The sequence below is a fragment of the Mustela nivalis genome (genome assembly GCF_964662115.1).
Source record: "Mustela nivalis genome assembly, chromosome: 6".
In the NCBI taxonomy this organism is placed as follows: Eukaryota; Metazoa; Chordata; class Mammalia; order Carnivora; family Mustelidae; genus Mustela; species Mustela nivalis.
Window position 1 is genome coordinate 152,896,016 of NC_139025.1, and position 26,462 is coordinate 152,922,477.

Here is a 26,462-nt window from a genome sequence, read left to right on the forward strand (position 1 = left end):
TACGTTCCTGGAGAGTAAGGACTTGGACCTCTTTCGTTCAGCGATGTACCCCAAGTGCCTAGAGCGGTATTTGGTGTTCCAAAAACTACTAATCGAATAAATGGATGGATAGATATTTATTCCTCTTATCATTTACAATTTGCCTTTTTCTGAGCCTTTTTAGAGAAGTCCCTTCTTACCTCGATGCCACACAGATATCCTTGTATGTCTTCCTCTCAGTGTTTAGCCTCATTCTTTTTTTATGCCCAAAGAAAAATGATTTTCTGTGCTGTATGGCTCTGTGAAGAGGAAATGAATGAGTTTTCCAACAGGCTGCGCTCCTCCCTAACCGATGTCACACAACTCTTTTTTCTTTGAGAACCTCAGCGTTTTCCCCGTATTTGGAACATGGGGATGACCTGAACTTGCCTGGCAGGGTTGGGTGGAGGTGAGATTAGCTTAAACAGACTCTGCCCAGGCCCTGGTCCATGCCCAGGGCCGAGGAGGCACCCGGCCACGAGGTCGCTCCTTCCTCCTCTCGTATCTTCCCGAGGGAAGGCACAGCGGGAGCAGGGCCCCCGGAATCTGAGACTCTCTTTCCTGGCCACCTCCCCGTGGACGTGTCGAAACCCCACATGGGCTCTTTCCAGCCTCTCTCTGGCAGCTGGCTCCTCTCCCTCCTCCTTCCTTCTGGTCTGGCCTCCTCTCCACTGCCTGGGTTTCTGCCCGAAGCCAAGTAGCAGATGCCTCTCTTTTACAACCTGTCACAGACCCCTGAGCCGAGCCCGGCAGCCCTCCGAGCCGCTCCACCATTTTCCCGTCTAAAAACGTAAAGACGCTTTCCAGCAGGTTTTAAGCAACCGTATGTAAGGCCCGGTTTCCTCCCAGGAAGGTTTGTGATGCGTTCACGAGTCAGTACGCGTACACACAACCAACAACATCGTGCGGCTCTTTACCATGGCCTCCGGCTTCTGACTGTGGGGCACAGGCCGAGCGGGAGAAAGACCTGGAATCCCGCTGTTTGAGCGGGGCTGACGTGCAGCTGCTGGTATCCAGAGACACGGAAGATGTTCGTGAGGCTTTATGGCTTCTTTTTTAAAAAAAGCTTTTATTTTTTATTTATTTGACAGAAGAGATCACAAGTAGGCAGAGAGAGAGGAAGGGAAGCAGGCTTCCCGCTGAGCAGAGCCAGATGCGGGACTCGATCCTAGGACCCTGGGATCATGACCTGATCCGAAGGCAGAGGCTCAACCCACTGAGCCACCCAGGCGCCCCACACGGTTTATGGCTTCTTGTTCAAGAATCATGTTGAATCTGGCTGTTCGGCTCCACTGCAGTGTTGGAAGGTGGGCTCTCTGAGGCGTGTTCTTGCAATTAAACTGGTTGGTGCACGCTGGTTTGCGAATGATGGCCGTTCTCACCAGAGCCAACAGCTGGGTGGCAGGTGGACACTCCTTGGGCGTGGAGTCTGCAGTGCTGTGCGGTCTGGATTATTCCTTTCTGAAGCCCCTTTAGGTGTCATGTGCTTCGTCTTGAAGCCAGCTCTGCATCTCGGTGAGTAGAGAGGCTGGGGACGCCCGCCTGTCCTAGACCAGGGCTCTTCCTTCTCAGCACTTGCAGGGGAGTAAGAGCCACCCCGGGGTCCTGTTTGTGTTGCTCAAAAGCAATGCGATGCAAGCTGCAGATGTCTCTGTCTGGTTCCCAGGAGCCGGGTTGAAAGAAGGGAAAAGAAACAAGATCGGTTTTAGTGATGTATTTCATTTTACCCCAAATACCAAATATGGTGATGTCAGCATGCACTCAGTGTAACAAATTCTCAGTGAGATGCTTCACCGCGCCTTTGGGCACACTTTGAAGTCAGGTGTTAATTTCCACCTACAGCCCGTCCCAGCTCAGAACACAGGAGTCCCCCTCCCTCGCAGCTTCCTGTCCCACAGCCCCGGTTACCTGGGATCACCTGCAGCCCTGAAGCAGGTGATCCTCCTTCTGACACTTTCTCAGAAGGTCACCAGCCACCTGGCGCTACGTCACGCCGGCATCATCCAGCTCAGGTCATCTCCTGGCGCAGGTGTGGTGTCACCTCCCGTCCTCCTGGGAAGACGAAGGGGCAGCAAGCAGAAGGGTTAGAACGGAGCGGTGTGATGCTGTGAGACACAGAGCGACCACATTCACGTAACCTTTCCTACCGTGTATTGTTACAGTTGCTCTTCTGTTCCTGGTTCTTGCTGTTCATCTCTTACTGTTTTATGATTTATACATTAAACTCCATCATAGGTAGGTACGGGTAGGGAAAAACATAGGCTGTCCAGGGTTTGGTACGATCTGTGGTTTCAGACATGCCCTGGGGGGACGGCCGTGGTCATGTTTGGAACACCTGCTTGCTGCGTTGCCCAGTGGCTACTGGACTGGACACAGGACTTCTCGGGAAGAGGTGGGGGCCAGAATGTCTTGTGTTCCATCTTTCCTACATCATGCGGGCCACCACCAGCTAATTTCCCGTGTTCTCTTCACCTTGCAGGGAGAGAACCAGAGTGCAGCTGGAACTTTCCATAGTCTGGAGCAGGTGAAAGCTCTGTCCGCTTCCTTCCCTCCCCCATAAGCTACTTAGGACTTAAGCGGACCCAGGGAGGTTCGTGTTTGCATGGAAGTAACTTGGAGCGATGTTTCCACATTCCTCAGTAGTGGTTCTCAGATTGGGAGGCCCAGCAGGCATATAATTCCCATATTTTAAAATTAGCAAAATTGGTCTGAAATGCTCTGGTGATACTTTCTTGAGAATATAAATTCCTTGAAGGCAGACTGGGGTCCGTGTCTTTCACCACTGTCATTGGGTCTCTCACGTGGTCCGGCATAGAGCTGCTGCTCAAAAAACACTGAAGGAAGGTGCCCCACGGGTGTGCTGAGGTGCCTCATGTCCCCAGCTGGTACCGTACTTTTATCCAGTTCAGAGTTTTTGTTTAAAGATTTTATTAATTTTATTTGAGAGAGAGAGAGCACAAGCCGGGGGAGGGGGGCAGCAGGTGGAGGGAGAGGGAGTAGCCGGCTCCCCGCTGAGCTCAACATGGGACTCGATCCCAGGACCCTGAGGTACCCCAGGACCGGAGCTGAAGGCAGACACTTGACCGACGGAGCCCCCCCAGGTGCCCCCGCCCAGTTCAGCTTTTAAACATGGGTTTGTTCTGACATTATATTTGGGAGACAGCAATTTTTTTTTTTTTGTGCAGGTTTTTAAAGGGAAGATGGCAGTGGTTCTTTATCTGAATTTAAACATCTGAAAGTCTAGTTTGCTACAGTGTGTTTTAAACATGTCCCTTGCTGGCTCCGGGTAGTATTTTAAAGAGACTTTGCCAATCAGATAAGTGTTTGAGATCTTTTTTTTTTTTACTTGGTGGTGATATCCATAAGTTTAATGGTTGTGTTCGTGTCTTCATTTATGGGTTTCCTATTCATGTCTTTCCCTGATTTTTTGTTAATCTGTTCCTCATCCTTGATGGCTGCGTAGTATTCCAGTGTGTGTGTGTGTGTGTGTGTGTGTGTGTGTATGTGTTTATGCCATATCTTCTTTATCCATTCATCTGTTGATGGACATCTAGGTTCCTTCCATAGTTTGGCTAGTGTGGACATTGCTGCTATAAACATTCAGGTGCACATGCCTCTTTGGATCACTACATTTGTATCTTTAGGGTAAATACCCAGTAGTGCAATTGCTGGGTCATAGGGTAGCTCTATTTTCAACTTTTTGAGGAACCTCCATGCTGTTTTCCAGAGTGGCTGCACCAGCTTGCATTCCCACCAACAGTGTGGGAGGATTCCCCTTTCTCCACATCCTCGCCAGCATCTGTCATTTCCTGACTTGTTAATTTTAACCATCCTGACTGGTGTGGGGTGGTATCTCATTGTGGTTTTGATTTGTATTTCCCTGACATGGAGTAATGTGGAGCACTTTTTCATGTGTCTGTTGGCCATCTGGATGTCTTCTTTGCAGAAATGTCTGTTCATGTCTTCTGCCCATTTCTTGACTGGATTATTTGTTCTTAGGGTGTTGGGTTTGGGAAGTTCCCAAAGGGCTGTCTTAAGGTGAAAAGAAATGGGACTTTTCATTTTCATTTTCATTCAGTAGATGAACTGAAAGCAATGCAGTGAGGTGAAGGATGGTGGAACCCAGTGGAGAACCACAAAGTGGCAGTCTCCAGGGAAACGCTGAGAGGCGTGGAGAGCAGACTGAGGGGACCTAGTGTTCCAACAGCTGCAGCGGCAGAGGGGCTGGAGGGAGAGGAACAGATGGGGAGGAGACCACAGTGAAGCAGCTCTGACAACTGAATGTCCTTGAACGAGAACAAGGCTGAGCCTGAAAGGGTTGTAGTCAGGACCAGTGGAAAAGGACATGAGCGGAGATGCACCCATATAGGGGTACAGTGTTTGACTTCTAAGAGTGAACATGAGAAGCTTTCTGAGTTGCCACATTCTGTTCTTTAAGATGTCTGGTTTCAACAAAAATGTGAAACACACCAATGGGAGAGTGTACTCCCCCGCCCCCCACAGAAAGAAAGCAGTCAGTAGAAATGGTTTTTTTAGGAAGACACATTCGTAGATGTTTACTTACATCAGCTAGCCTAGGTGTGTTCAAAAGTTCTGGATGAAAGAAAAAGTAACTTACACTGGGAAGACAGTTGGGTGGGTAGCAGACTTTTCTCTCCTGATTCTTGATTCTATAAGATAGAATTTTATAGATAATCTTATAGATAAATCTGCTTTACATGCATGATTCTTGATTCTATAAGATAGCAGAAATATATATTATATATGATATATATATATATATATTTTAGCCTTTATATATTTTTTCACATGGAATTGATTTCACATGGAATTGATTGAGGAGGGATCTGAACTTGTCCTTTTTCTTCCTAATTTACCTATCGTTCTGAAGAATTTCTTGAATGAGCCACCACTTCCCCATTGATAAGAGGATATGTTTATTTAGTGCGAAATATAAACACGCATGTACTACAGGTCTAACTTAAAACTTATTTTGTTATCTCTAAATAAGAAATATATGTAATATATATAAAGGGAATTGATGTAATATGTTTTTTTCCCAATTTCACTGAGTTGTAATTGACATATTACTGTATAGGTTTAAGGCACACGGCATCATGGTTTGACTTACGTGTGTTGTGGAATGATTTCCACCCTAAGCTGAAAACATGATTTTTTAAAAAGATCTATTTATTTATTTGAGAGAAGCAGGGAGTAGAGTTGGGTGGGGGGAGAAGCAGAGGGAGAGGGAGACACTGAAGCTGACTCCCTGCTGAGTTGGAGTGTAACACGATCTCGATCTCAAGACCCCGAGATCATGACCTGAACCCAAATCCAGGGTCAGCCGTTTAACTGACTGAGCCACTCAGGCGCTCTGAGAAAAACCATAACATGATTTTTAATGGAGGGTGGTCCTGTGCTTGTGTGCAGTACCCGACCTGCACAACTGTACAGGCGATGATCCAGGAACAATGATGGGATAGACACCTGAGTACTCACCGTGGAGCTCATGAAATGCCACATTGTCAGTAGCCCTGAACCTCCTGGTGTGTCCCTTTCGAAAGTCACATCCTCCGATCTGCTAACCACAAGAAAAGGTGTGCTTTGTGTCTAACTGCCTTTGCCTCTTGAGTCTGTATCTCCCAATCATACATTATGTGGCGTCAGCCCTTTCTGAATTGTATACAAATGAAATCATACCCTGTTCTGCTCCATGCCGACCAGAATTTTGCTTGGAAATTTCATCTGGGTCGATGTGCGAAGCTGAGATCATTCCCTTTGCCTGTTCTGTTGGGTTCCAGGGCACAAATTTGCCACGACTGATTGATCTGCCCTTCCGTGGATGGTTTCTTTGTACACAGTGTTTGATTTACTTTACTTATATTTTATTTTGGGACTTTGCATTCATTTTAAGAGTGAGGTTGAGATGTAATTTCCTTGTTGCATTGTTCTTGCTTGGTTTTGTTATCAAGGTGATAATATCATGAAATGAATTATTGAGGGGTTCTCTTTTTCTGTTCCTTAAATATATATTTTTTTAAGATTGGAATTACTTACACTTCAAATATTTTGTAGAGCTCACCTCTAAAACCTTCCGGATGTATTGTTTCCTCCATGGGAAGAATGTTATATAGGGATTCTATTTCTTTAGTGGTTAAAGGACCATTGAGATTTTCCATTTTTTTTTTAGAGTCCATTTTCATCATTTCGATTTTTTTCTAAAACATTTTCATGTATCCATAATCTTTGAAACACACTGGCATGATTGTTCTCTTGAGTTCTGAGATACGTTGTCTTGTTAGGGCTCATTCTCCGCTCTGTCCTCACTGCCACCATTGGTTCTTTGCTGGGTACTACAGGAGCCTACTGTAGGTCTTGTGTCTCACCCCTTCCTATCCCGTCTGCATAGTCATAGTCTCACATGCCTACTTAATCCCTCCGGTGCTTCCCAAGGATAAGAACGGACTTCTGGATCTGCACCACCAGACCCCCTTCCCCAGCCCAAGCCTGCCCCTCCAGCTTCCCCTGGCTTCTCTCTCCTTCTGTGTTACAGCCACAAAGGGCTACCTGCCACGCGTCCAACCTGCCCTGCTCTCTCCAGTCTTCTGGTTTGTCCACACTGTTTATCATGCCTGTGTTATTCTAGAAGGCTCTGCTCCCCCATTCTTTTCCCCATTGTCCTAATTCCTCTTTGTTCTTTACATCTCAGCGTGGTGACTCTTGTGTTCATGATGCATTCAGCGACCTCCTCCTCCCTCCCCCGCCTCGTCCCTCTCATATGCTCCCAGTGTTCTGAGTACCCAGCCCGAGACGGCGGGCTCCCGAGGGCGCGGACTGTGCCTTGCTGGGTTTCTGCTGCCTAGCCCAGCGGGTGCACAGAGGTGGGACTCGGGACATGCTTATGTTATTACTTCTATTAAAAACGTGTCTTGGGGCGCCTGGGTGGCTCAGTGGGTTAAGCCGCTGCCTTCGGCTCAGGTCATGATCTCAGAGTCCTGGGATCGAGTCCCACATCGGGCTCTCTGCTCAGCAGGGAGCCTGCTTCCTTCTCTCTCTCTCTCTGCCTGCCTCTCAGTGTACTTGTAATTTCTCTCTGTCAAATAAATAAATAAATAATCTTTAAAAAAAAAAAAAAAACGTGTCTTGGGGGGGCGCCTGGGTGGCTCAGTGGGTTAAGCCTCTGCCTTCGGCTCAGGTCATGATCTCAGGGTCCTGGGATCAAGCCCCACATCGGGCTCTCTGCTTGGCGGAGAGCCTGCTTCCCTCTCTCTCTCTCTCTGCCTGCCTCTCTGCCTACATGATAAAGAAATTTAAAAAATATTTTAAAAAAACAAAACAAAACAAAACAAAAAACAAAAAAACGTGTCTTGGGGGGCACCTGGGTGGCTCAGTGGGTTAAAGCCTCTGCCTTCAGCTCAGGTCATGATCTCTGGGTCCTGAGATGGAACCCCACATCAGGCTCTCTACTCAGCAGGGAACCTGCCTCCTCCTCGCTCTCTGCCTGCCTCTCTGCCTGCTTGTGATCTCTGTCTGTCAAATAAATAAATAAAATCTTTAAAAAAACAAAAACGTATCTTGGAGACTTTGTGATAACAGTCATGGTATCAGACACTGTGCAGCTTCCTAACAACTGTAAGAGCACTGCCATTTGCATTATTTTATTAAGTAGTTGGGGGACGTATATGGTTTTCACCTCCATTTGACAGGTGAGGAAACTGAGTCTCAGTTTCTCACCTGCTCCTTCCAGAGCTCCCCCTTGGTAGTGGCAGGGGTGGGAGATGGGCGTGGAGAAAAAGGTTAAGGTCTTTTATCTCGAAATTATTCTGTGTTTTCCTTTTACCATGGGGCTTCACGAGGCTCTATCTGAGGGGCCTTTGAGTCACTAAGGGGGTCACTCTGCTCTTCTCTCCTGGGCCTGCTTTCGGTTAAGAAAACGCAATGACTCTCCTTAGGAAGGATGCTGGAGTTTTGCTTTGACTGCTGGGTATTGTTTTGTTTTGTTTTGTTTTTGTTTTTTGGTATTTTTGTGTGTGCTGGAGGATTTCTAAATTCATACCAACAATATTCCTTTGATAATACAAAAATACAGTAAGCAAACAAAATTACTACACCTTCGTCTTCTTGCCTGGTTTCCCTCCAGTTGTGGGGAACCTCGGAGCTCACTGAAGACCGCCCTCCTATTTAACGATGTGGTGAGCAGGACCTGGAGACCGGAAGCAGGTTCCAGAAACCGCATGGTCTCCTGGGAAGGTGGGCTAGAGCCTGGACTCCCAACTTCAGATCCGGCCCCCTTTCTAAGATGGTCTATCCCCAATTGTAACAGGTGTGCAGCATCACCAAGTGTGGCTGGTGTGTGACTGTGATTCTCCACATGTCTGGCACCATTAGTAAACGAATCCTGTGTTTACGCAGGACTGAAAACGATGTGACATTTTCATGTCAAACAAATGTTGGAATGATATGGGGCTGTGTTAATCACTCAAAAGAAATGACTTCTCATTCCATTATCATTAAGAAATTAAAATCGGACCTTAAAATATTTCAGCTTAAATCCATAAATCTGTACCTCGACCAACACCCCATTTGGGTCAAAGATTATACTTTGTCTCTCTCTCTCTTTTCCTTTTCTAACAAAAGGTAATGCATTTGTAATAATTTCTCCTGCTGATTTATGGTTCCAGTATGGCTCTGTTACCACTGGGGTTGATGTTAGCCTCTTAATTTAAAAAAAAAAAAAGATTTATTTATTTGTTTGAGAGAGAACAGAGCACATGTGAGCAGGGGGGAGAGGCAGAGGGGCAGAGGGAGAGAGTTTGGGGCAGACTCCCCACTGAGTGTGGAGCCCGACGGGGGCTCCATCTCGCGACCTGGCGATCACGACCTGCGCCAAAACCAAGAGTCGGATGCTTAACCAACTGAACCACCCAGGCACCTTGTTAGCTGCTTAATTTTATAAAAGCATCGCTTTTTGTTTTCAAGGCATCCTTAGCATTTTATGTGAAAAACCTCTACTTTTTGGGTAGTTTGTGGAAATAAGCGTCCTGCCACTTTATCCACATGGACCAACGACACCCTGTATCTACATCACCGTCTTCCTCACGTCTTGTTGGTTGAAGAATCCCGAAAGGCGGGAGCACCCCCTCTGCACATTTGGCAGCTCTGCTGACGTGTTAGCCCTGGAGACTTCCTGCCCTGCTAAGCCTAGAAAAACAAACCAGCTGATGATGCATATAAATGTTTTTCAGAGTATGTGCAAACAGTCCATTTCTGTCTTTCTCTTCTCTTGGAAGGCCGCATTTTGAAAGCCTGCATGATTTCAGCCACACCGACGAGCTGTTTCCTGAAAGAAATAAAGCTGTGGGGGTGAGAAAAAAATCTTGAATAAACATGAATATGTTCCTGACGTGTTTCTGGACTGTGTCAGGTTGGGTGATGTCTCACGGCCAAATCAGGAAGAGCTGGGAGTGCTTTTTTTTTTCCTCTTTCCTTTTTTCCTTTTTCTTTCTCTATTTCCTTCTCTCTCTTTTCTTCTTGCTTCCTTGCTACTGAGTTAATGCAGATTCATGCATGAGGTACGCCCGCAGACTTGCCCGATACCCAGGAATGGACTCCGAGGTTGACGGCAGAGATAGTGTTTCCTGCACGCTTACACCGTGCTCGTGTTATTGGGGCCCGGCGGGTTGGGCTCTGGCTCCCCGGAAGCGGGAGATGTTGGAACTCCCAGGGAGGAGCACTGGGGCCTGGCCGGGCCAGAGCTGGGCGGCTGTGCAGGCGGAGAGCCACTGGGGCCAAGGAGCAAGGGGTCCCACGGCGGCTGTAGGTAGGAGCCGACGGATCCAGAGCCCTGCGATCCCAGCCGGAGTCTTGGAGAACACAGATATTTCGAAACCTCCCAGGAAAACGGCAGGCTCCAATTTGTCATTTTTGAAAATCAGAAAAAGAAAAAAAAAAAGAAAAAGTGATGCCACAGGGCACCCTGACCTACCTGCGCCTCCCCTAACCCCTCTGTTTATTTGTGTATTTTTATTTTTTTAATTTGGTTTTGGCTGGAACGGTCAGCGATTCATCCGTTGTGTGTGACCCGGTGCTCGTCCGGTCACCTGCTGACTGCTCTGCTTAAAACCGCAATTTGTGTCTTTCCCCACCGAGTCCTCTCCCACGTGGGGTGCCGTGCCCTTGACTTCTCTCTTCCGTTCATTTCCTGCTTCACCTCGTTAAGACTGTAAGCTCGTCGGGAAAAGCGATTCTCGTCTGTTCCGTCGACGGCTGAATTCTCTGCGTCAGAAACAGCCTTGGAGCACAGTAGGTGCTTCACAAACACGCAGGGGCCGGGTCACCAACGCTGCGAAACCCAGGTTTGCTGGGAGATGCGCCGGGCTCTGGGGATCTCCCCTCGCCACCCCTCCGGTAAAATAAGAGACTTGTTTGTACTCGATTTAAAAAAGCAAAGATGCCTTTTCTCTGCCAGAGAGAGTCATGAGTGTTAGCGGTGAGGAGGCTGTGGGAAAAATACAGCCTTCACTTTCGGATCAAAGTGCAGATTCCCGTGCCCACGCAGGGCCTGGGAGTGTCCTGGGAGCACCGAGGCCCCTCGGGGAAGGGGGCTGTGGGAGGGCCGGAGAGGTGGCCCAGAACGGTTCCCACACGTGGCATCCTCGCCGGCAGCTCAAGGTCCTCAGAAACCGGGGGGTCCCCTCCTCTGCTGACTCCTGGGGACCCCATAGGAGTGGGCCAGGAGGAGGAGGGGCAGGGGGAGAGGAAGGCCTGGGTTCGCGAGTTTGCAGTCCGGTCAGGTTGGAGGTGGCGTCTGTCTAGTTTCTCTCTTTACCCGCAGAGCCCTGTCCAGGGGACACGATACTCAGTGGTTTTCCCCCGAGGTATTCTAAGGTAGACTTATTTCCACGTGACATTTGGCAAACGGAGGCTCATTCCAGGGGGTCAGCTTACTTCAAGGTCTTGAAAAATGAAGTCTTAAAATCTGGGGGTGGGGTGGGGGGGTGGGTCCAGCCGGCGAGGATCCGTGTTGTGTACATGGGCAGGGGCAGGCTTCGTGCCTCTCCCCACCAGGGTAGCGGTGGAGTTTCTAAATCCCCGCCGTGTGAGATGCTGGTGTTACCCAGCCGCAGTGCTCTGGTCTCTCTGCGGCGGGGACAACATTCAGGCATTGGTCAGGGGGGTTCCGGGGGCTGGTCGGGGCGGCCTGGGCGGCTTTCCGTCTGCGAAAGGGAGCGAATTGGTGAATGTGTTCCACGCCCAAAGCCCAAGGCCGAGTGCCGAGGGAGGTTCAGAGATGTAGGGGGGTGTCATGGCTCCACTCTACGCTTTTCTCCTGTCGGGAAACTGAATGATGAAATCTGTTCCAGCAGGATCTTCTCACCCGTGAGTCTCGGTTCTGCTTGCCAGTGTGTGTGTGTGTGTGTGTGTGTGTGTTCGCGTGTGTGTGTGAAGGAGAGGAAGAGAGAAGATGAAATAGTGCCTGTGTAGTGGCACAGGCTGGTGCTGTGACTGATGTCTCTTAGCTCCCCATTCCCATTTGCCAAAGAGAGTCTTACTGGGGCACATTCCGGGAATGACCTTCTGTGGGGAGCAGCTGGTGCTGACTATGCCGGCTCGCAGGGCACACCCCGCCCAGCGGCTCTAGGAAGGATCCAGAAAATCTGCTGCTCGGACTTCTTTTGCAAACGAGACTCAGAGTTGAAGGTGAAGCTGGAAGCTACGTGGCCAAGGTGGACCCAGACACTGATCCAAATACTCAGTCTTTCAATCCAACGGTATCAACGCATCAATCTAACAATATTAATTAGTTGATGGTAAATAGGGAAGACAGATCTGAAATCCCTAGCAGAACTGTTTAAAAATAACAACAACAACAAAAAAATCTGAAAACGAATTTTCTTTCAGCCCACGTTTCCCGTCTTGCCGAGGTACCTGGGTTTCATATTTTCATATGTACACGTGGGCGTGTGCTTTACATATGCGTGTGTTTCACATATATAAATTGCGTCCTGTGTGGAAGTGTTAGGACACCTAGGACTTTGAAAAGTCTTGGAATGATGACACCCTACTTAACAAAATGGAAGGTTTTTCTGTTTCCCTTTTTTTTTTTTTTAATTTTTAAACAACCATTGCAGGTTCAAGAGACAAAAAGCACATCAGCAGCCTTTTCGGAGCAAGACTGTGGTTGGTATGCTGAGTTTAAATAATATTGGTTAAGTTGATTTTTCCCCTTGGGCTCTGGCAGGTGCACCCTGTAAGGTTCCAGGTGCCATCCAGGCCAGGACGAGCAACCCTCAGGACCCCCCCCCAGAGAATGTGGTCCTTGCAGACCATCTGCAGGACTGGGGCGTTCTGCCTGCTCCGCCTGGGGGCTCACTTCCAGACTCATCCAGTATGACCACTGGGAGGAGCAGTCCCATACTCCCATCCAGATGGTGAACTCGCCCCTCCAGATCTTGGTTGCTGTGAATCGAGACTGGGTTCCTGGGCATTCATGTCCCGGATGGGAACCTTGACAGTCTCCCCTTAAGCGCTGGTGTTGGGAAGAGGAGTCCTGCATTATGGCTCAGGAACTTGCCTTCCTGCGCTTAGCTTCTGTCCCAACCTACCTGTTGGGATCTCAGGTCTTCTGTCCCCAGACTTTGAGCATCGTCCGTGTCACTGCAGACGTGAAGCATCTGGCAAGGTGTTTCTCGAATCCCCAAAGGGCCAACAGGTGGACATCTGAGAGGCGAGGACTGTGGTTGGGTGAAGTCACCACCGGCCCGGAGATGGGCTCTTCTTGACTTGGTGAAGGCTGGGGTCTCAGCCCTGCTCCTGGGTGTTGTTCGCGGCCATGACAAGGGTATAGACAGAGGCGTGATGCACAAATGTGGGCGGATGCACAGCGACAGGACAGTGACGGGTATACTGGGGACCGTGCAGTCTGGCTCTCAGAGTGCAGAGACGTGGCTTCATGGTGGCACATGGGAAAAAGATTGGGTGGCCTTCCCTGACTGCAAGCAAGGTTAGTGGTGTGGGGCAGGCGGGGGAGGGGGGCTCTTTAGCTGCGTTCACACTGGGGAGGGGGTGTGCACTCCTCACACTGGTGGGGAGGGAGAAGTGTGTAGACTGGCCTCTTGAATTTCCATGAGAATCACATTGTATTTTTTCTTAACTGTGACTGCCTGACCTTCGAGGCATAAGCAACCCCACTCTCTACTAGAGGATACCCTCTTCCTCTTCCTCTTCTCTCTCCTTCATTGTCTCAGCCACGCCTTTTGCTCTGTCCTGATAGGCATTCTCCATCCTTATGGGGTACAGATCAAGGCCTGGGACCCTGAAATCTTGTCTTCAAATTGACATTGTAGGGTTATTTCCTCCTGCCAAAGTCCAAGTCTTCAGCTAGAACGGGAGCTGGAGACGCAGCTGCGTCCCCAGGTCTCAGAGTGATAGTCCCTGGAGGGGCCGTTTGGATTCCTCCTGACCCCATCCCTGGTGACTAGGCAGCTGCGGACAGTGGCGGGGGGCGGGGGGTGAGGCATTCTGGCAGGCTCTCTCTGGGCCCTGGATCTGGGCCCTGGGAAGATTGCACGCTCCCTGGCCTGGCTTCCTCCCCGCGCCTTCCCTTCCACTTCTGCTCCTCCACGGCCTGACCTCTTGGGTCACCGCACCCTGCCAGGAGCCGTGCACGCCACCTCCCTGACCCGTCAGAAGTCCGCTCGCATCTGGGTGAGGATGTCCGCGCGTGTTCTCGGAGGCCTGTTACCGGCACTTGCTTTCGGAAGCCACCGCTGAACTCAGCCAGTTGACTCCCAAAGGAAGGCCCGGTTCTTCTCAAGACTGTTTCCCACTGTTGGAGGCAGGGAAACGGAACAGAGGTGACCTTGCACTTGGCCGTTGGGAGCTCGTGCGCCCCCCGTCAGCTCACCTGGCCTCCTGTGTCTTAGTTCCTTCACGTGTGAAGAGAGACACACAGCACTCACCTCAGAATGAGATGTGTGCTTGATTTCCGTCTTCCCCGGCTCTCTCTCCAGAGGGCTCCCTATGACTCCTCCGTGGGGCGGTCAGAGATGCCGCAGGAGAAACGCCTGCTCCAGGAGGGGGGCTGGGATACGAGTGTCTCTGAAGTTCCTTGTGTTCTGTAATTCTGGGACTCAGATGCTTACTGGGCTCAGGCTCGGGAATTCAGTTCTGAATGTGTGTGTTTGTGGGGAGGTGTCGGGGGATGTTGTAGGCGAGGAGGCCGGGAGAGCGGTGCTGGTGGCGGGGGCACCTCAGACCTCAGCTGGAGAGACGTGGGCCACTTCGGACCAAGTCAGTGTCGGCGAACCTCCTAGATTCTGACAGATCCCTGTTGCCTTGGGAAGGAGTTAGCTCCCCGTCACTAAAGGTATTCAGGTAGAGGCTGCAGGTCATGTAGCAGGATTTCTGAGGTGGACAGGCTGGATTAGGAGACTGAGAGGGGCTTCTCAAGTGCAGGGCTTTCATAATCATGGGACATCCCCACACACCTTTTCAGGGGGGTGCCCTGTGACCTCGGTGCGCCCTTGCTGCTGTGGAGGGAGAGGACTGGAATTGGAGTGGAGTTTTAGAATCAACTCTTGAATGATGAGAAATTTACTCAGGAGTAAGGATTTTGATAAAAAGAGACAAGTATAAAGTCTTCCTTGTTTTCTTGGTAACAAAAATGGGATGGGGTTGTGGAGGGAATCTGATGTGGCCCAGGGACCAGTGACCTTGAACCCTGTAGGTGGAATTGCTGAAGAAGGATCCTGTCCTGCGTAGCTCAGGTAGTGGAACCCACCAGTCTTCCCTCCTTACTGCCCACACACCTGCGGTCGGGGATGGGCTGACTCGAGAGAGATGTTGTTCTCAGCCCTAGGGAACTTCCTCCAACATGCAACACCTCAGTGGGCCTTGGGGGGTGAGGCAGAAGCCTGGGATAGGAATCAAACGTAAGGCAAACAGACCTCATTTTTTTTTTTTTATTGTTATTGGATGACTTTAATGAAATGGCATTTTATTATTTAAAGATGGTAGTTTTTTGCATCAAAAATAACAAATACAATAAAGCATTAAATAAACAATCATGATACTTTGAGACAAACCATAAGTGACTCTTAATCTCACAAAACAGACCTCATTTTACCCAATCCGAATTTAAGCAGAGAAAAGAAAGCTCAGTGGAGCTAATCAAGTGTCTGTAGCTGTTTTAAATCATGGGGAAACCGAGTTGTGAGTCCTCTGATCTCAGAGAAGCGTGGTGTGACCAAAGGAGTCTTCAGAAGGTGTCACGCACAGCAGGCTTAGGACGGTCCCACCTCGCCGCAGAAGGCAGCTTTTTGGGAGACAATGGAGGTGGCTTACTCTTTGAGCTGGAGAGCAATTGCAGGGGGCCCCAGGTGAGAGAGCCGGCTGGGAGATAAGAAAGTGGGGAGAGAGACACAGGTAGATGACCTTGGGACCCAGTAGAAGGGTGTCGGAGGAGGAGGCACAGTGAAGATGGAGGGTCAAAGTCAGGGGTCTGCCGGCGGGTGTGGTATGGTGTAGACTCACATGGACCTGGGATCCTTCTCTTTAGGAAAGCCAGGCTCTCCACGCACAGGTGGGACCCCACTCCTCTGTCTTTTCAAGGGTTGGCCTCCTGCAGTGATCTCTCATCTCCTCTATTGTCTCTCTTACCCCTGATGACTCCCATAACCAAGCACTCACGCTCCCACTTCTCCAGTCTTTAAAAATCCTGCCCATACTTCCACATTCCCTTTCACCATTGCCTTGTTCTCAGTGTCCTTTCCTGGTCTGGTCTTCTTCTTCTATCCAGTCCCCAAACCCATGACCATGGTCCCCACCGCTCCACTCTACCTACTTTTGTCAAGGTTGACAAAGATCTCCTTGTTGCTATGCCCAGCGGGCCCTTCTCTGGCCTCGTCTTAGTCAGTCTCTCGGAGGCATTCAAGGTAGTTGGCCACTCTCTTTGATGCCGAATCCTTCCATGACCCATGATTTCTCTTCTTTTCTTGAGTATCTCTCAGAAGGATTCCTCGTTTTAACTTCTTCTGCTTGCTCCTTCTCTACTCCCCTTCAGACATGAGAATTATTAGGGGCCCCAGACAGAAGCCCTCATCTGCCAAACTCTCTAGGGAGGATCCTTTCAGGTAGGATGGCTGTGAAGGTGTGAGTGTACATATAAATGTATGAAAATGTCAACAATGACTTCCAAATCTCTGTCTTTGACCTTAGACTGCCCTTCTGAGCTCCAGACGTCCGTATTAAATGGCCAACTCAAGCTCTCCGCATGGATGTCTCCTAGCATCTCAAACTGCACGTGACTCAAACAGAATTATCACCTCTCTGCCCTATCTTCCTGCCAGGGCTTCCCGTCCATGGTATTCCTTTATAGCCTGTTGCTCAAGCCTAAACCCCAGAAATTGTCCTTGATTCCTCCCTTCTTCTCACCCATCGGCAAGTCTTAGAGGTTCTACCTCTCGTCCCTCAGCTCTCCCATTCTTCACTGGCATCATCCTCATCCAAAGAATCACCCCTTCTTGCCTGGATTAGTGCAACAGCCTTCCATCCTTGGATAGGTTCCCTTCTTGCCCCCTTCTAACCCATCCTCCATGAAGCAGGTTTGAGATACACCTGGTGGTTCTGTAACCCCTTGCCTGGGCCCACAGTGCTCCTGCCTCTTCCATTCTTCCATCTCTCCCTCTCTCTCTGCTCTCTTTCTTGTCCACCTGGATCAGCCTCACTGACCCCCTTTCTTTCTGCAGACTCAACTTACCCCATATCACCCTATTTATTTTCTTCATAGCACTGAGAACTTTAATTCTCTTACTTATGAATTTGTTTGCTTATTATGCATCTTCCCATTAGAATGAAACCTCCATAAAAAGGACCTTATCTTTCTTGTTCCTCATGGTACCCATAGCTTTTAGAATGGCTCCGGGTACATAGTAGATGCTCAGTAAATATGTGTGGAACATGTGATCAACTACACATAAAGCACTGTATTCAGGGAGCTGTCTTCAGGTGATGACCCTACGTGGCTTCCCGCCCCCACTCTCTGGTAACTGGATTTCTGTGTCTTCATACATAGCCGCTTGTGGACTCCAGGCCTGGCTTCTTCTCTGTGGTGGGTGGCAAGCCTCCTTACGCATTTAAAATTATGAGTCTCTGAATTCTAAAAACGATAGAGGCAAATCACAATGACAGCAACTAAACGTTACAGACTATTTGCTAGGTGTAATCAGTTTATAGGGAACTGTCTTGAGATGAAACCCATCATTGTTCTGCGGTCATGTAAAATTTCCCTGAGGATTCCCTAGATGTGTTTGTCTTTGGTAAGACTAACTAGACTTTGACACATCCTCAAACCGCCTAGGAAACATACACAGAAGCAAGAAATCTTGTTGTTAAGTTTACCTTTTTTTTTCACATGGACATTTTCATTCCTGTCTCTCTCTCTCTCTTTTTTTTAAGCCTGACAAAATTTAACCATTGGAAACAGCAGGTCAGAAAGCAGAAGGTGATTAGCTATAGCTATAGTCAAGCCAGAGAGTCTACGATATTTTTTTTTTTCCTACACGAAAAATGACCGAGGTGTGAAAACATGAGTGCTGGAGAGGTTTTTTGCTTTTTCTGGGGTTTCAGGTTGAGATCCATAAAACAGCACTACAATGTCTGAGAGCCGGTTGTCTCTGTGGGGTCTGTGGTATTAGCTCCCAGGCTACTTGGAGCAACAGTCTCCAGCAGCCATCAGCACCGGCTGGCCAGGTGTCATAGACGAGTTCCGCACCTTTGTTGGAGCCTGGACAGACTTCCCTGCCAGACTCCTACCCCACTGGCACTGTGGCAGGCTGCAGGGACTCCACTAATTTCTGAAGCAAAGCTGCCGCCACAGACGACAGCATTCTGCTAGAAAAAACTTACCCAGAAAACCTGTGTCAAGGCTTCTGGGTGACTGTCCTGTTTTCCTCACTTCAGATCAGAGCAGTCCAGACTGAAGCTAGCCGTTCTGAAGCAAGGCAAGGGAGATGGGGTGCGGGGGTGGCGCATGGCTCTGGGAAGATTCCTGTTGCTCCCTGGGACGAATGTGTGAATGAAATGTCATAGGAAACTTCTGAAGTTCTTGGAACAGTCTAGTGCCAACCAAAACCTAGAGTTGTCTGTTTTCCGTGCCTTGCCAAGATAGTCACCTACTGATTGTCCTTGTTATAGTGTGGCATTCACATGGATGTTTTGCACCCCCTTTCTTTTTTAAGATTTTATTTATTTATTTGACAGGGAGAGATCACAAGTAGGCAGAGAGGCAGGCCGGGGTGGGGGGGGGATGCAGGTTCTATCACAGGACCCTGAGATCATGACCTGAGCTGTAGGCGGAGGCTTTAACCCACTGAGCTACCCAGGCGCCCCGGATGTTTTGCTTTAACTATAGTTCCTGCAGCAGTTTGAGAATGTGACCATTGGGGGAGCAGAGGCAGTTGAGGGGGACTTTTACTCCTCATGCTTCCTGTTTGCAGAGAGTGTTTTTCTCAGAGTAGCACCCGTGGTCTCTTTCTTGGATTCTTACTCATTCCTTCCCAAGCAGGGGAGTGAGGTGCCGTGTTGGAGGCAGAGTCGCTGATCTGCGTTCCCGGACCAGGTGGGGCTGCACACGGTGTTGCGGGGCGCCATCTCCTTTATCTCTTTCCTCCTTGTCAACCAGTCAAGGCAGGGATCCCGGCTGAAGGTATTGGCAACTGATGGCAGGAGGTCCACCAGGCCATTGGACCCCCCTGTAGTCTCCGAGGGATGATGTCCTTCTTCCTGAATCCCCTCTGCCCTGACGACGGGGGCTTCTGTCTAGTGATCCAGATGCCCGAGTCTGGGCATTTCTTGAACCAAACGGAGTCTCCTTGCCAAAGCCATGTTTATTTCATCTTGGATTTTTCTATAAACATCCAAAGCATTATGAGGAAAAAAAAAAAAAGTCTTAAAGGAAATACACCCAAACAATTAAAAGTGGTGATTATTGGTTGGAGGGATTACGGGGCGACTTATAGATTTTCTTTTGTGTTTATCGGTATCTTCAAAGGTTTCTGTGGTGAACATGCATTTCTTTCGTAGTGCGGAAGAAAGTTTGTTTCTCACTCCTTCACCTAACAAAAACAGGAAGGAAGGGAGGAAATGAAAGTCCTAGGCACAGTGGATTGGCAACCACAGTGCTGAAGTTAACTGTGCTGTAGCTGAAACTCTGGAAGGTTGTGGGCAGTGGGGAGAGGGCAGGTGTCAGGGAGTCGGTACCGTGTGTGCGAGTTTGAGGTGGACCAGCGGAGTGTCCTGGCCTCACAGTGCCTCACCCAGACCCCTGGTGTGTCGCACCTTGGCCTTTACTAAGCAAGGTCACGTCCCGTTCTGGGACAGCTGTTAGCAGGTAAGTGCTCTGGGAATCACCCGGTTCGGGGACTGCCTGCCCGTCAGGGGGTCCTCACGGGGGCCTTACTTGTAACCAGGTGACCTTGCCTTTCAGACCACGGCAGAGAAGTCCCCTGGAGCCTACTTCCTTCCCGAGTTTGCACTCTCGCCTCAGGGAAGTTTTCTTGAAGACACCACGGGGGAGCAGTTCCTGACGTACCGCTACGACGACCAGGTGAGAACCTCCTCCAAGAGCCTCCCTTTGGCTTTGCCCTTTGCCAGTGGGCAGGAAATGGTTTCTCAAAGATAACTTGAAAATTGTCGTGTTTTTTTCCCCTTGGCACAACGAGTTCTTGACTCTCTGGAGGGATCCCGTGACCTCGGGGCTGCCCGCGTTTGCACGTACAGTTTCCCACACGGGACGCGGTTCTTGCTCTGGTTGGGATGTTGGCTTGAGTCACTTTTTCTTATTTTTATTGGAAATCTGTGATAGAGTCATTCATTTTAGTGATCCCTTAAATTTATTTATTTATTATCTGAAATGATCCAAGAGTATTGTTTTCTGATTTAAGCCTCCCTCTCTTTTGCTCTCCTGGCTTTTATTTCTTTTCTTTTACCAGCGCCAACATTGATCTTTTTGCCCATCTTGCGGAAAGGAACAGGGTAGGTGTGCGTGCATGTGTGCGTGCGTGTGTGTGTGCGTGTGCGTGTGTGTGTGTGTGTGTGTGTGTGCTTCTGTCCCTTCACGGAGGCTCGTGTGAACAAGGCTGTGCTTGGCATAAGAGGTGGGCACTGAGGACTGATTCCCCTCTGCTTCGCTGAAGGGACCTCACGCTGATGCCTTAACAGCATCAAGGATCGTGCGTGTCCCTGAAATCACTCCCCACTCGTTGGAAGCAGAGTGCGTCCAGTCTGCCAGATGCAGAGGTTTCTTGCTGGTGGGGCCCAAGTTCATGGGGCAGTCCACTGGGAGCAAAGGTGATGGAGAGCTTGGGCAGACCTGGCAGAACCTGGCACCTGCAGGTGCCATCGCCCACGATGGAGCGAAGCAGAATGGGCCAGTGACTGAGGTGTCCTCTTCTGTGTGGTCAAGGCCACACGGCAAGTTCGGGCCCGATTGCCGCATGCTAGTTACAGGGTGGACGGTGCTTCTCGGGAGCTGCAGCTCTGGGGCGGTCGCTGTGGCCACGTGGGCAGATGTGGGGTGTGATGAAGGGGAGCAGGCCTGGCAGGCAAAGCCCTGAGGTGAGGTCGGAGATCTCCTGGCCTGGTGAGGGAGGGCGAGTGGGCAGCCGAGGGCGGCAGGAATGGTCGTCTGTCCCCGGCACCTGCATCCCAGCCGTGTTTCCGTCCTCCAGGATGCTGCTGGGCCGCCTGCCCTTAGGACATGTTGCCCTGCCCCTGGGGTTGGGCTGGGAGCCAGCCAGGTGCTCAGGGGCAGTGGTGAGACCAGTTGTTTCATAGAAAACTGCAGCAGGCCGTCTGTTTTCCAAGTGACTGGAAAAGTGCGTGGGTGAGTTCTTGCCGTGGGGGGCAGGGGCGGGCAAGGCATCATGCCACGTTCGCGTAACAGAGCCCAGTTGATACTCTGGGTGGGCAGCCGGGCCTGTCTGCGGATGGGGTCCAAGCTGTCATTAAGTTGCTTTCCACCCTTCTCCCCGGTGGGTTTTTACAGGGCCTGTAATTCATGGCCGCTTTTAATCGAGAAATCAATGATCCAGCAGGTTGGCATGTGAGAGCTCCAGGGAGCTAATTGGGAAGGGAGTAGAGGATAAAAGAGGGTGTCTGGAAAGCCATGAGCCGCGTCCCGTTTAATTAAAGAGCACTTAATGCCTTCTCCGGGTTCTACGGATTACGCCGTACTTCTATTTGATGTCATAACAATAGACAAGCTAGAAAAAGGAAAATAAGCCTCCTCAGCCTTTTCAGAAGGCCAGAGCAGATCGTTGAGGTGTGTGGCACGCTGTGGAAATCGTGTCCAAAGTAAGACGCGGTGTTCCAGAACGTCCCAGCAAAATAGCACGTGAAAACATTCTGGGTCGCCCCCACTGCGCATTTCTCTCAAGGGGGAGGAATCAGGTGAGTAAGAGCAGTAGGAGCACCTGCTTTCTGCTGGTAGAGGCAAAGAAAAGAGACTGTGTAGGCCTTTGTACCCAACTCGGTGTGCCTCCCGAATGAACTCTAGAACGTGGTCCAGTGGAGAGAAGCCGTGCCCCCAGGCCTCCGTCCTCTTTCCTCTTAATGCTGAGTGTGCAGACCGGGTCACACAGGCACAGGCCTCTCGGGCGGAGGGAAAAGAGAACGAGCCCAGTATCAGCCAGCTTGAGAAACCCCCAACCTTGTAGCGCCCAAGGAACCGTGAAGACCAGTGAAGAACAGAGGCTCTGGGACCACCTGGGCCCCGCCGGCGAAGCTTCTGCCTTGGGCTCAGGTCATGATCCCGGGGCTCCGGATGGAGCCCTGCGTCGGGCTCTCTGCTCTGCTTCCTGCCCTTTCTGTCCTCCTGCTCCTGTTTTCTCTGATTCATGGGCTCTGGAGTCAGACGGTGTTGGTTTGGCCTCAGTGTTCTGACGCCTGACTTCCAGGGTGACTCTGCACACGCTGCTTCCCCTTAGGTCATGAAGCGACTTCGTGCTCTCTGTGTGAGGGGAGACGTGGCCATTTCCACCCCATGGAAATGCTTTAGGGATCAAAGGGTGTCATTCACATAAGTCTCTCTGTGTCGGGCCGGGTGCCTGCAAGCTTGTGATCTAGCTGTTCCTGTGACCCCTGTGGTTTGCAAAGACCCCATCCGGAGAATCTCAGACACCCCCACGCCGAAGGAAAGGAAGAAGCGTGTTCTCTGCTGACGTCGGGGGCCTCACACAATACTTTGATTTTCATGGAGCTCTATTTAGCATGTGTAGAGTAAAGCACACACATGTCTGAACTTCTAAATACCTTCATACCTTTGGAATCACCTGATTCCAGAAACCCAGATCAAGAAACGGAGCATGTCCAACCCCCGGGAAGCTCCTTGTGCCCCCAAGTCTCAGCCCTACCACGAGGTATCACCCCTTCTGACTTCTGTCACTATTCCAATTTTGCTTTTTTATTTTTGGTTTTACATAAACGGAGACACATTGCACGGACCCCTGTGAGTCTGGCCTCTCTCAGACAGTATCACGCCTGATAGATGTGACAAGCTGATGCACCCAGCAGGATTTGGGGTTCAGTGTCCGTATGTTGTAGCTTTGGGAAGGAATCGTCTCGTATTAGAACACGAGGCGGCACGCTGGGTGGGATGCAGCTTTGCTCCCCGCACAAAGTTCCTAGTGTCCCTAAAAGGTTTTCAGGGCTGTCACTCTGCAGAGTCCATATCTGGAGCATGGTGGGGACAGCTGTCCTGGTGGTGCCCCACCACGCCCAGTGGCTGCTGGAATCCATAGATCCGGCCTGGCCAGGAGCAGAGCCAGGTCTGAGGGAGGGGCCATCCGAGGCCAGGTACCCACCTGTGGGGTCTGCAGATTTGCGCAGCCGCCCGAAGCCCGAGCGACGGCAAGCGAGGGGTGTCGAGGCAGCGGTCTGGTTCCTGAAGTTCTGGGATCGGGACCAACTTGCCCATGAACCTCCTACCTGCAGAATTCTCATCCGATAAACACGAGAAGCCAGCAGGTGGAGGAGAGATGTTTGCTGTCTTCAGCGGCTCTCGGAGGACTTTCTAGAGAATTTTACCCTGGCCCACTTTCATGAAGGCCTTTCAGGTCGCTCTTCCAGGGTCTCCTAGGTTAGGTGTCTGGAAAATGAATAACCCCACGGCCAGTAAAGCCCAGCTGTGATGGAGGCTGTTTAATGAGTCACATAAAAGGCACAGGGTCCGAGGCAGCTGCTGGTGCAGACGGCAGGGCTGAAGCTGGAGGGGCAAGATCGCAGCTCGGTGCAAGCAGAACCCGTCAGGCAGCCTTAGTCTTGCTTCTGCTACTAATCAGCTTATAATTTAACAAAGCTTTTCGACCTCTTTGGTCCTCAGAGTCTCCCATTTGTTTTGAAAAATAAAGTGACTGGATTTCATGATCAGAGTGCCTTCCACTCTGCAACGATCTGGCTTTTTAAATTTTATTTTTGTTTTTTGCAACTGTAGCTAGAATAGCCGACACGGCACTGTGTTTATTGGGTCATTCCGATTATCGAGGTGGCCTTGCCAGCCGCGCAGTAAACGGTTACTTAGAGAATCATAGAATTTTACAGCCGGTGCAGACCTGGCTCCGACGCCTCCTTTTACGAGCCAGAAAGCAGAGGCTCTGCATGTGCGAGTGACCAACTCAAGGACACCCAGGCGGTGTGAAACAACGGAGACTGACACCCTGACCTCAAGCATCCTGCTCCTTTTCTCAGGAGAATCACCCCAAAAATGATCTCCTTTCCTAAAAAGCTGCTTCCACCCTTGGCGTCCACAGAGTCTTGGAGACCTTTGTAGACCCGGGGAAGGATTTTATATTCCCGAGTTTCTTCCTTAGCTCGTTCTTAAACTTAACTCCTTCAGGAGTCAAGAATTATCTATACTGATGTCATTTACACGCGTAATTACAACATCACCGAGCAATGCCTTCTTTTTCGAAGTCTGGGTGGAACATGGCTGCTCCCATCAAAATGGCGCCGACTTCCCGTTCAGCAAACGTGTCCTCGGAGCGGCAACAACCTGACATTTGGTTGCTTCACAGGGTAGTGGACACGGGGTAGTTTGGGACAACGAGCGAAGGGCTTGTGGTCCAAAGACTCGATAGCCAGCCAGCCTCTGGGGTGAATTCTTTCATCCTTCCTCATGGTGGTTTTGGAGCTGACCCCACAGAGGACCTGTTCGAAGGCAGATGGCTGAATGTCGAGTCTTGAATTCCACAGTTTGTTCTTGCTCCATAGCCGGTGGGGGCGGGCGGTCCCTCTCAGCCTGTGTCTCTCTCTGGGAAAGAGGGTGATATGTCTTTCTATCCTTCAGCTCACTGAAGCTTTCAACGTGGGGCCTCAGAGGTCGATTATGGGGATCGATGTGAAAGTCTATTCTAGGCTTAGCTTTCCTTGGTTGGAAGTCTTTTTTTTTTTTTGTTAAGTTCGTGAAACTCGGGGTTCCCGGGCACTTGAGTCGGTTAAGCATCTACCTTCATCTCAGGTCATGATCCCAGGGTCCTGGGATCAAGCCTCATGTTGGGCTCCCTGCTCATCGGGGAGTCTGCTTCTCCCTCTCCCTCTACCCCCCTCAGCCCCCAGCTCATGCTCTCTCTCTCTCAAATAAATAAAATCTTAAAAAAAAAAAAAAAGTTAGCAGAACTTGTTGTTTCACACAAATAGTCTTTTATTTTTGTGTTTCTTTGTGTGTGTGTGTCTGTGTGTTTCATTTTTTAATGCTTGTTAGGTGCAGGGAACTGTGGCAGGTGCATCTGCCGGACCCCGTGGATTTTCTGGTGTACGCTTCCTCTTACGGGCAGGCATCATGGGATGGAAGGAGGTTAAGCACACTTAGAAATTAGCGCCCTTGTCATTTTCCTAAAGTCTCTGTGTGTGTCTTTGTATGTGTACGTGGTGGTGTAATGTCTACCTTGCTAGCTTTGGACTACAAGACACTGAAAGGCAGAACCAAACTTTGATCCCTTGGACTCTAGGCATGAGGGACAAGGCTGCATGTTCCGTTCATGGTGGGTTCTGACTTTCCTAAAATTAACCAAAGGTAAATTCTGACGTAAGCCTGCAGCCAATGGGGGAACACCTTGATTTCATGTTGCAGGGCTCTTTGTACACGTGTTTGTACCATCATCCCTTCTCCCTGTCCCCTCCTCTCTCCTGTGGACTCCAGCGAAGGGGCCCCCTACCTTATCTGGCATAGGTTTTGTCTCTTCCTGCCACATTTAAATGGATTCAGGATTTCTTTTCAAGTTATAAATTCTGTTACCTACCCTCTAATCTACTCTTGCTTTCCGTGCCCACTGGATTTTCAAATTCTTTTTTTTTTTTTTTTTAAGATTTATTTATTTATTTATTTGACAGAGAGAAATCACAAGTAGATGGAGAGGCAGGCAGAGAGAGAGAGAGAGAGGGAAGCAGGCTCCCTGCCGAGCAGAGAGCCCGATGCGGGACTCGATCCCAGGACCCTGAGATCATGACCTGAGCCGAAGGCAGCGGCTTAACCCACTGAGCCACCCAGGCACCCTGGATTTTCAAATTCTTATTGTCTCCTGCTACTTTTTCCTACTCATTTTAGCTTTTAAATCTGACTCCCAATACCTACCTCCCCCTGCCCTGGCCTCCCCCTAGACAGGCGTCCTTTTTAAGAATTTCAATTACTTTCCCCGAAGTTAAATCCAGACTCTCACGTGACCCATTCTGTGTTTATAAAAGCCTGTCTTGGTAAAACCCGAAGGCATTATGGCACTCTGGATGGAGTCACAGTCGACTCTTCTCTTGCCTTCCCTGGATGCCACTGACTGCCCGTCTATGTGATTTCCCCTTTCAGAACACCTCTCCAGCTGTTTTTTTTTTTTTTTTTTTTTTCTCTAACTCTTTCCATCGCCAGGGAGGCAGAGGACTGGGTCTGTGGCCCTGACAGGCATCTGGAATTGTAGCCAGTCAGAGCTGGAAGGACGTTCAGGGATTCTGTTTTTTCAGGTGAGGACTCTGAGCCCCAGAGAGGAACAGGGTCTTACCCAAGATCACACAGCCAGCTGGTAGCAGAGCCAAGTGCCTGTTCTTTGCCCTTAAGCTCAGAGAAGACATTTTTACATCTAATCTGCGGGAAGGAAAAGTATGAAAGAAATGTTTGAATGAATCTCTAATACTAGTAGTAACAATAGTATATTAATAATGAAGTCTTTGTGTAGTCTCATTGCTAAAGTTCTCCTAAGGGTCTGTTTTCTGCCACTATTATGCCAAACCTAATTTTCCCTTTCCTTATTCTAACTATTGATTTATGCATTTTTTTCCTAAGGAGAAGAAATCTGTTTGCTGTGAGGACATCCTTCTCATAGTAACTTCTTCTGAACTTTTCATGAATATCTTGGCGAGGCCCTTCATTGTGGTTAAACTGTTGGCAGGCCTCAGAACTATCA

At 49.8% G+C, this 26,462-nt stretch overlaps 1 protein-coding gene across 3 annotated transcripts in view; it reads left to right on the top strand.

Annotated features, from left to right (window-relative positions):
* The window catches only part of LOC309867399 (endophilin-A3), a 487,937-nt gene that overhangs the window by 174,992 nt on the left and 286,483 nt on the right, over window positions 1-26,462 (top strand). For all 3 annotated transcript variants that reach the window (XM_082736215.1, XM_082736212.1, XM_082736211.1), the window contains one exon: window positions 19,505-19,624. In XM_082736215.1, coding sequence (XP_082592341.1) covers window positions 19,505-19,624 — 120 coding nt within the window. The remainder of the gene's footprint in view (window positions 1-19,504; window positions 19,625-26,462) is intronic.